The sequence below is a fragment of the Electrophorus electricus genome, chromosome 16 (genome assembly GCF_041902795.1).
Source record: "Electrophorus electricus isolate QZ-2024a chromosome 16, ASM4190279v1, whole genome shotgun sequence".
NCBI lineage: Eukaryota > Metazoa > Chordata > Actinopteri > Gymnotiformes > Gymnotidae > Electrophorus > Electrophorus electricus.
In genome coordinates, this window is record NC_137512.1 from 16,626,318 (window position 1) to 16,636,229 (window position 9,912).

Genomic DNA, 9,912 nt, shown 5'->3' on the forward strand with positions numbered 1-9,912 from the left:
TAGTTGGTTAAGTCGAGCGTGGTGAAATGGGAGTTTTTAGATGTTTTTATATCACTAAGAGTACAGCCATTATGTTTCACATTAAGTTGCTTATCTTGGCAATTAAAAGCACAGTCCTTGTGCTTTAAGGCTTTTGTTTGAAATTTGTGCAAGCAAAGTATATTTGTGTTATGGCATAACATTTAATTTCTAGTAAAAAAAAAAAGAAAATTCACATTGTAGCAGCCATCATTTGGTAGGATTATCCCATACATTCAAAACCCTTACAGTTTGAAGAGGTTCACACTGATTTTCCAAACACAATTGCAGTTCTACACAAGCTGCTGTGAGTACTGTTTGACACCATTTCACCTTTAGGAAATACAAATATCTAAACTCTGTCTTGTTTAAGAGAAGTTCTTTGGGGTTTTGTTTGTTTACTTCTTTTTTTAAACCATGTTGAATCGATATTGGAAACGGAATGGCCGGAGTCAACCTTGGCTATTGTAAGACAGTGTCCTCTAGTGTTTTGTATATTTTTGATCTTAATGAGCTGTTCTCAGTCACAGTACCATTAAATACAGCTTATGCTACATCATGTGCCATTTAACTTTATAAGTATGCACAGATAGGCAAATAGGTAGAATAACAAATTTTTTTTTATTCCTACTAAACAATAAGGCAAAAACAACAAGAAAGAGGATCCATGTGTAACAATCAATCAGTCTCAACATCACACAAAATACACACACCATGACATTAGCACGCATCATCTTTTTGTCACAGTTATTCACATACCCATACATACATACACACACACCCACACACCATATTCTCACTCTATCTCAGACTGTTGCTGTTGGGTTGAGTTCCAGTAATACCAGGATGATCAGGACTGTGTCGATTCTGTGAGTGAGTGAAAAGTTAGGAAAGAGTGTACAAGCAAAGTCAGTAAACATGGCAAACATTTGCACATAAAACATCAAAGAATTTAAAACTCCCAAACTTTTGACATAAATTAGAAATGATCTAATGCGGCCTAAGAAGCTGACATCACATATTTAAGAAAAACAGAAAAATTACATTATAATATTTAAGGTTATGGCTGTAACCGTGTAGCAGTGCATATTCTAGAGAGTGAAATGTCATTACATGGTGTAATTTACCATGTTATATATATCCACACATTTTAAGCTCCTACAGCATTGGGCTAGAGTGCAGACAATTGGGGTAATTTGTGGGAAATCTGTTCTGAAACCAGTATTTTTTTTTTTTCATTATTTAAAATGCTAAAAAACATATATACTTGAGAAGTTAGTCTACTTAAATAGAACACTTGTTATGCACAAAGATCTGGAACACATTACCAATAAACATTCGTCAGGCTCCTTCTGTCTCTGATAAAACATTTCTGTACTTTTACATTTAATCAGTTTATTTCCCTTATTTTTACTGTCATATTACTTTGTTCGTTTTGGTGTTTATTATATGTTTATATTTTTTTGCATGTTTTATCTATTATTAATATGTCCCCTTTTCTGGCATTGCTTTTATCTGTTGTTTTATTTTTTGCCTTTTTTTCCAATTTGTATTGTAAAGCACTTTTACCTGCATTTTTAATGTATGAAAGGTGTTATATAAATCATTTGTCATATAGCTTACAGATAAATGAATCTTGATCCTTTTCTACTATCCCTCACTCAACCATGACACTAATCACATGATGCCATGAGGTGCCACAGAACTGTATGCATAGTAATGAAGCGTAGTGGATTCAATTATTTTAACTAGCTATATTAACATCATTCTAGCCATTTTAAACAGCATCCACTGATTTTTTTTCCAAAAGGCCCACACTTTCATTACAATCACAGCCCTGAACAATGGCCTATAAAGGATAACCACAAGAAAACCAGCTTCCAGCAGGCTTTGGTCACAGCGATCCATACCATTGGATTCAGTTAATTTGGAATGTTATGTTTGAATTATTTACCAATGCCTGCTTGACATATTTAAAATTAACTCAGGTTTTCTACAAGATGAAGTCTTAATGTCAGCAGGATGCCCCGATTAGTGTAAGATCTATAAATTAAGTTTAGGCTTGTGTGTACGATTACAGAGTGACAGAATGGTCTGATGACATCACTTTGTACAAAGTTTCTCAGGGATCTCTCAGGATTTTAACTAGTCCTATGTATGCAGTAACAGTTAGCTTTGACGAGCTGACTGTTTGCAGTTTGCAGAATGTTTTTATATACCAATGTAAATACCATACCAACAATTAAATACCATATTAAACATTCAGCAATTATTAAATCCAAATAAAAGTAAAATAAAATGTTAAATCACTGCTCAAAAACCAACCAAACCGGCTCATGATTCCTTGCAGAAAAGGTCTGGGCATGGCCCTTATATTCCAACAACACTTAAGCAATTCAAGCATAGCTGAGTAGTGCAAAGACAGCTGGAGTAATGCAAGTGCTACTGATGCAATTGCTTCCTTACCGATGAAGATACTGATGCAAATGATACTGACATTCACACACCATATAAGCCTCCTTCACGGGTACTGACAGAACCATCAAAGAACACAGGCCAGCACTCTATAAATTAAATTTAGGCTTATGTAAACTCTGTTATTCCCAAGACAAGTATTACAGGATACTGATGTGCACATACAAACACAATCAACATTTCAGTTTGAAGGCACAGCTATATATACGCCTTAAGAAGAACCATCCTGAAGACACTAACTTTACTGTCCATTTTGACTAAGCCTTTTGCTCACTTGCCACTAAACTGCTCAAAGCCAAAGAAGATGAGAAATCAGGAACAGTGTGTGCAGGCGGAACATCAGATGTCTGTTGAAAGTAAAGCTTACGCAATATTTACCCAACATAACGACTCCTTTCACACAAGAAGGGGAAACATTCAGACAAAATAAAGGAGCCATTTACTGGGCTTTGGGTATTTATAGGACATATGTTTATATATTATATGCCCGGAAATGCAAGTTGCCTCATTGGAAAGAAAGCACCCTGGGTCTTTAAATTCTATCATAGTATTATGATAGAAATGTTCTTAAAATCCAAAAAGTCACATCACAATAATTATATGTTTCAATGTATTGGCCAGCCTTACTGTAGGGTATTGTTTTCTTTTCTTTCATGGACACAACATTTCCAAGGTTATCCAGCTTAATCTCTACAAGCCTGTGTATTGATTTGCGGAGTGACCGCACCCACCTTTTTCTTCTTCTTGTCTTTCTTTTTCTTTTTACGCTCAGGGTCATCATCCCTCTTTTTCTTCTTCTTCTTAGGGTCAGAGTCTGACGGTGTCTCTGCTTATAGAATACACAAATTTAGCATGAGTGCACATCTCTGCCTATAGAATACCCATATTTTGCCTGTGTGCACATGCATGGAGATATAAATCAGTATGTGAGTGTGTAAAGTTCAAGCGTACGTCCTTTTATGTGCGTGTTACCTGGTGGCATGGGGTCCTGAGGTCGATGATGTCTGTGTTTGTGTTTGCTCTTTTTCTTTGGAGGTTGAATGTGCATGAGTCTGTACTGCTCTGGAAGCTAGCAGGCACACAGACCCACCCAATATAAATGACAATCATCTGAATATAGGCCATCAAGGATACTGTACACACAAACATTTGTAAACTTAATTTGGAGGCTTTTTGTAGGGTTTGTGTTTTGCATGTGAGTGAGAGCGAGTGTACCGGTCCAGTGTGTAGTCTGAAGCCCGTCAGTAGAGCCCCGGTGAGTGGGCTGAATGAGTTTCCGCAGACTGGAGGCTTCTCTATTAGAGAACGCAAGGAACTGCCGTCCTGAACGCCTGGACAATCTATCATTCCTGAACAAAGAAATTCGAATATTTTACAGTGAGTTTTATTTGGTCTGTTCTAAAGCGGAATTTCTGATATCGCATTTTCTCTCATTAATTTTAGAAACACTATGCTGCTTACACTTGCCAGTAGTGGCACCAACGCAATGCAATGACAAATATTATAGGTTAGGTAGTATAATCTGCTAACCTAGCTAGCTACATAGTTCATCATTAGCTAGCAATTTAACCTACCTGGTAACTCTGGCAGGAAGTTGCTAAGTTTTTCCTTCACTTTCTTGCCACAGAACTTGTTGTATGCGTGCTCGAGGTTGTAGTGTGTTATAAGGTTCGTGTTTCCAGTTAAATCGTTTCCAACTGAGAAACAAACACAATAATAATTAGCTAGCTACCTAGCTAGCTAAGCTAGCCATCTAGCATAGTTACCGATAGCCAACAATCGACTTATGGGTCTTGTTAGCTTTCTAGCTAGCTGCTACTAAACAAAGCACGTCAGCGAGTATCGTTTAAAACTACATCTTCTTTTATTTACCAGGCAACTCTCGCAATAAATAGAAGGGTTCGTTCATGACTCCCGGCTTCCGAACGGGAGGGCCTTCGTCACCGTGTTGTGGTGGGATTTGTGCCGGCACTGATGATTGAGTTTGCGGGAGCGGTGGAGGTGGTTTTCCCGGCCCAAAACCTAGAGCGGTAGAGCCTTGGGGTGCCTGAGCATCAGTTTGTCCGAAGAGAGTTGAAAATATTTCCGTCATGACTTAAAATAGAAACTTTTATTTAAGCAATAAATACAACAAACGTTGAGCCCGATCGTATTATCAGATTCCATCAAATCGCCCGCTTGATTATTGCACAATATCAACACGAGCGGTACCGTAACGAAGCTAACGGAAGCGCACAAGTGAGTTCGCGTGAGTTTGCCACAGTCATATCGCTACCCGAACTAAATCTCGAGACTGCGGCCCTGTGGACTTTGGGTTTCCATTCTGTGACGTTTACTGAAGTAGTCGACGTCATCATGCTGAATGTGTGAGGTGTGGGACTATGATTAAAAAAAAGCAAGTTGTACACATCAGCCATCACCATCGCTCTTGTTTATGTTAAATGTACATTTAATAACTCGAAAGAAGAGGGTTTTACTACTTTTCCCCCCCAGAATTCAGGCTCTTGTCATCCAAGACCAGTTAGGTATACAATTTACGGATTACAGAATAAATTACAGAATAACTGTCTTTGCCAGTGGACCTCTTGTTAAGGAAGATCTGAAGTTATAATAAAATTCAAAGCTATGCTTAAATACACCCATCATCCCATCTGTAACATTCTAACCAAATTTGAATAATATCGTATCAAAGTAATTCCTCTTTCGTTTATGTCAGACCCTTCTTCAGGTATTTCCACAAGCAAAGTTTGCTGAAGCCTGCAACACAAGTTAACTCTAGAGGTTCGCAAAAAGTGTGCATTATCCACTGATTCATAAACAAATAATATAAAAGTTCTTTATTAGAGATTTAATGCCATTACCTCCTTTACGACCTAAATGAACGGCTTTTGGCCCTGTGGACATTCTTGGGAATGTATATGTTAAATTCACAGGTATACAAAACCAGAGACACGAGATATAGACTTGGCAACAGATAGAAATCTGCCAATTATTACACTCCATGCTTACATAAATTGTGTACTTACTAGCTTGGATAATCGATTCTCCTGTAGAATATGCAAATTGATAACTTCCTAAACAATTTAATGATCTTTTAAAGATATGCAGAGATTATTAAACAAATTTGTTGAAAATAACTAAAAAAGCAGACAAATACAGCAACAGTAATATTTAATGAAACATTTAACAGAGTAAAATAGAATTAGTTAATTTTAGAAAATAAAACAAAAATGTTACAATTTAATAGTTGCCTTGGCCCACAAAGGTTCAAAAAGTATCAAAATTTTCTGATGGCCAGATGGACAGGACAAATGATTCCAGGTCAGCAACAGAAGCCTGCAGGTAAGAAAGTGAAGTCAGAATTAGAAGCGCAAGCCTTTCATACAGCAGTGGTCACCATGGTCTTCAGCTCAGCTCAGACAACTTAGCAGGAAAAAGGAGAGTGGGGACAAAATTCTCAACAAAGACTGAAGAGCTGCTAATGACCCAAGTTCATCCAGGAAATCTCCAGATTACAAACTACATTGTGGGAAAAACACCCCTTTACTCTGAACAACCAAGAGATTACTAATGACCTGCTTGAGTTCCACCATAAGTTTGAAAGGGGTATTGTTTTGCACTTCTAGGCATCAGCATTGATCCCTGTAGATCGACAGCATTTTAGTTCAATGATATCTTGAACTCTAACCTACTGTACTGACTATGATACATTCTATGAGTAAATGACAAGGCACTCTTGTAAATCGCTCTGGATAAGAACGTCTGCCAAATGCCATAAATGTAAACAACAACAACAACAACCTGCCCTCCTCCCCCACACTGCCTGTCTGCCTCAAGCAGGACATTGACAGGCTCTTCATGAGACAAAAAGTGAGAAAAGCTACAGGCCCAGATTTAATCTCACTATTCACCTTAAAACACTGCTGTGGCCAGTTTGCACCAGTTTTCACAGATATCTTCAACTAATCATTGGAACTCTGACCATTTCCCTCTTGCTACAAGTCTTCTACCATCATTCTAATTCCCCAAAAGGCAAAAATTACAGGGCTAAATGACTACAGGCCAGTCACCCTGACTTCTGCAGTTATGAAAGTATTTAAACACTTGGGTCTCTTATGATTTGAATTTTCATAAACTGATATAAATATCCATTTCATGGTATCACATTATTAATTATCCATTTAAAAACACAAAAGATAGTGGTAAATATTAGAGGAAAATCTACTAGGGAATCTGTACAAAAGTTTATTTTGGCATCTTTGCATATATAACAAATAAAACCAAAAGGCTGCAGTTTCCAATAGAGTATGCTGTGCACAAATTGGCTGCCACTTATCAGTGTGAGATTTATTTGTAAAAAAAAGAGTAAAGCGTCCTTGGGTTTGAGAAAGGTGCTATATAAAATGTGCACCAAATAGCCAAATGGGCACTAGAGATACAATTTGGCCTGGACTATCGGTGAAGCATGAAATGTTTGGTTGAGCAAACTTAAAAGAACATAGCCAGTAAGCTATTTATTAGAAAAGGAGTATGATTTTATGTGTATCTGAGATGTGACTGTGTGTGGACTGGGAGTTAGGGGATCATTTTTCACTCTTTCGTTATAATGTGTGTGAGGGGAGAGGGGCCCAAAAAATTGTCCCACACAGCAATGTGAAGCTTTACTTTGCCACAGTGCAAACTTCACCAACTCTAGACCAAAAATAGCAGCTTCATTTAGTTATGGTCAGCACTGCCATGTTCTTCTGTGCATTTGATAGCCACTATGTATGATAAAGTTACGAACATAGTAGGAGGAGCAGCAGATTTAGAAGAGTACCATATTTATAGCAGTAGCAGATTAGAGTCAAAGGACATTTTCAGTACAGTACACATTCCCTGCGCAGAGAAACAGCAGTTGCCCTAGTAACAACATAGTGCCAGAGCTCCTTAAAGTCAAACTGCCCCACATCCTGCTTGCCAGTGGATCATGGATTTCCTGACAAACAAGAGTCAGCAGGTGCGAGTATGAAAACACACATTAGACAACTGAACTCTCAGTACTCATTAACCAGACATGCAGAAGGCTTCTTCCCAAAGATGTAGCACTCATTAACTGCAGTTAACATTTAGAACTTTAAACTGCGCCTCCCACACCACTGCTTTACCACTGTAGCCCAAGCCATGTCTATACCACCTCTACAATAATGCATCCCTGCACTGTATAAATGTTCATACCATCCTGTAATGTCCCACCAATAAGAGTTTATTTCTATATTTTTGCTTAGAACTGCTATTCTTATATCTATTCTTATGTTATTTTTATTAGGTATTCTTAAGTATTTTATTAGGTATTCTTTCATTAGTTATGTCATATTTTGTTAGCAATTACCAAGACAAATCCCTCGTATGTGTGACAAACATGGTGAAAAAGTGATTCTGATTCACAGAATACGGTATATATACACTAGGTAGTGATGCAATCAGTGCAGCGATTTCCAAAGAAGCTTCATGGTAGGACATCAGGTGCTTATTGGCGAGCACCGAGAATACTCTATCATTATGCAACTGCCAAAGTCTAAATTAGTCTAAAGTATAAAATATTAATGCTCTATCCATTTAATTCCATTACATAAAAGGTAATATTTCCCCAGAACTCAAAAATACAGTTCAAGATATACATTCTGAGAGCTATATTCAATACTGTCAATTCATACATATCATTGCCTCAAAATACCATCAACAGCCCTAGTCAAACTGTGCCAGTGAGCATGGAGTAAATGTGGAACCAGGAAATGAAAACAGCTTTACCACCGTGGTACAGGCACATTAAAATTAGATCCACACCAGCCCCCCCCTCACCTCCCTCACCTTCCACTCGTCCACCGCTGCAGCGATGCGCTGCTCAGTGTGGGTAATGGCCTCTCGGCCTGTTTGCACCCTCTGTGCCAGGGCCGCATTTTCCTTCTGAAGTTTCTTCAGCTCTCGGCGCACATACTCCTCCTGGCCCTGGTGATACGGTATCATCACACTGCACACATCTTGCTCAGGAATGCCGCTCGGCCTCCTGCAAAGTGTGCGCAGACAGCTCGCGATTAGGCAACAGCGTTCATGACTGTGTTCTGCATGTGGCCGTGGCGTTTCAAATAATCCCCACTCAAATACAGGGCTAACGGATACAATCCAGTTAGGTGAGAACATACATCTGTGTGTGATGAGATTCGAGAAAAGGAGTCTAACTGGAGCTATGTGGGGGTGGTAGGGTATTGAATGAAATTCTACTCTTACCATGCAGCATCGGGTGTGTCTTTGGCCATTTCCTCCAGTTTGTCCAGTTCCTCTAGTTTCACCTCTAGGTCCCCCTCCTCTATTACTTTGTTTATATCTTCCTGCACACACACATAGGATGGTTAGCTACTCATGGACATGGCTTCCGCCATATTCTGTAATGATTCAAAATGATCATTATAAAAAAAAATGAAGTTTCATAGCAGCACTGAATCTTATATTAACAGTGATTTGTTGAAGGTGCTTGTGTAGTTTCCAAATAAATAAATTTGTAATCCTAAATTAATACAAAATTCCACCAATATCAACGCTTCTATCACTGTAAGGAAGGCGATATAATAGACGTTTACAAATCATATACATACTAGGCTATATTTGATCATGGGCATATTTCCATGCTGGTGTTAATGATAATGACAAGAGAACGGTAAACGACAAGTATAATAGCACCTGTATAGCTTTCTGCAAATCGCTGATGAACTGTTTGTGGATGACCTCAGCCATCTGCGGATTCTGCTTGCATAGTGGATGGAAATAATGAGAAAACCTGCTGAAACTGAAACAATACAGAGGATCAGAAGCTAGTGAGTAAAACTTAGCTCGCTAGCTGCTAGCCTATGTCCTTTCGCTGAGCGATGAGTGATCTGTGTAAACGTTAGTTAACACGAAAAAATTTGGAATATTACCCAACGCTAGCCATCAGTCTGATAGTGACAATAAAGGAAAATTTTACCTAGCATCTGCTACCAGTCGCTGAAGGCTTTTCTCCATCACTTTGTTAAACACTTTCAGTCTGTTCCGCCGCAGCTCCGATTCTTTTGATTTAACTGAGTCATTTTCGCGACTAGATGCCTGCGCGGAAATATTATCACTAACGTTAGCAGAGCTAGATTCTTTGGACCGACATTTCTCCTCTTCCTCCATATTTTTCTTTCAATGTTAGGTTCACATATACCCGCCAAGAATTAGCGGATAATGTACGGAAGCTCTAGTAGTTCCTGCCGTCTTTTCGAATTGCGTTTCTCTTTGCGGTCCAACGCAAACTATCTGTAAGCACAAATCTGTCAGGGGATCCAGCCAACCAACTTGGCGCTGGAAACTCGACAGCTGTCGCTGTGCTATTTCTGAGTAGCTCTCTGTCCGTTTCCTTCG

The 9,912-nt window shown here is 38.7% G+C and overlaps 2 protein-coding genes across 4 annotated transcripts; both read right to left on the reverse strand.

Annotated features, from left to right (window-relative positions):
* Positions 1 to 620: 620 nt before the first annotated feature.
* Positions 621 to 5,158, reverse strand: med19a (mediator complex subunit 19a). 3 transcript variants are annotated; one of them, XM_026999341.3, is made up of 6 exons: positions 4,366 to 5,158; positions 4,068 to 4,190; positions 3,709 to 3,842; positions 3,466 to 3,562; positions 3,225 to 3,319; positions 621 to 885 (listed from the first exon to the last, which is right to left on the reverse strand). In XM_026999341.3, the coding sequence occupies exons 1-6, from the start codon at positions 4,583 to 4,585 to the stop codon at positions 820 to 822; spliced, it is 735 nt and encodes a 244-aa protein (XP_026855142.1). In that variant the 5' UTR covers positions 4,586 to 5,158; the 3' UTR covers positions 621 to 819. The 3 variants fall into 3 exon arrangements, with proteins under 3 accessions (XP_026855142.1, XP_026855141.1, XP_081554873.1); XM_026999340.3 differs by having other exon boundaries at positions 3,225 to 3,322; XM_081698747.1 differs by lacking the exon at positions 4,068 to 4,190 and having other exon boundaries at positions 3,225 to 3,322.
* Positions 5,159 to 5,303: 145 nt separating this feature from the next.
* Positions 5,304 to 9,896, reverse strand: pmf1 (polyamine modulated factor 1). Its single transcript, XM_035532233.2, has 5 exons — positions 9,494 to 9,896; positions 9,211 to 9,316; positions 8,761 to 8,861; positions 8,344 to 8,539; positions 5,304 to 5,829 (listed from the first exon to the last, which is right to left on the reverse strand). The coding sequence occupies exons 1-5, from the start codon at positions 9,682 to 9,684 to the stop codon at positions 5,761 to 5,763; spliced, it is 663 nt and encodes a 220-aa protein (XP_035388126.1). The 5' UTR covers positions 9,685 to 9,896; the 3' UTR covers positions 5,304 to 5,760.
* Positions 9,897 to 9,912: the final 16 nt, after the last annotated feature.

What these genes read in the sequence shown, in the direction of transcription:
- med19a (XM_026999340.3), bottom strand. Translation starts at nt 4,585, where the DNA reads ATGACGGAAATATTTTCAACTCTCTTCGGACAAACTGATGCTCAGGCA. An exon ending in CTTCCTGCCAGAGTTACCAG is followed by an intron (nt 3,843 to 4,067) that starts GTAGGTTAAATT and finishes TTCTTTGTTCAG; the next exon opens with GAATGATAGATTGTCCAGGC. An exon ending in AAGACAAGAAGAAGAAAAAG is followed by an intron (nt 886 to 3,224) that starts GTGGGTGCGGTC and finishes ACTCACTCACAG; the next exon opens with AATCGACACAGTCCTGATCA.
- pmf1 (XM_035532233.2), bottom strand. Translation starts at nt 9,684, where the DNA reads ATGGAGGAAGAGGAGAAATGTCGGTCCAAAGAATCTAGCTCTGCTAAC. An exon ending in ATTTGCAGAAAGCTATACAG is followed by an intron (nt 8,862 to 9,210) that starts GTGCTATTATAC and finishes GTGTGTGTGCAG; the next exon opens with GAAGATATAAACAAAGTAAT. An exon ending in CAGCGGTGGACGAGTGGAAG is followed by an intron (nt 5,830 to 8,343) that starts GTGAGGGAGGTG and finishes TCTTACCTGCAG; the next exon opens with GCTTCTGTTGCTGACCTGGA.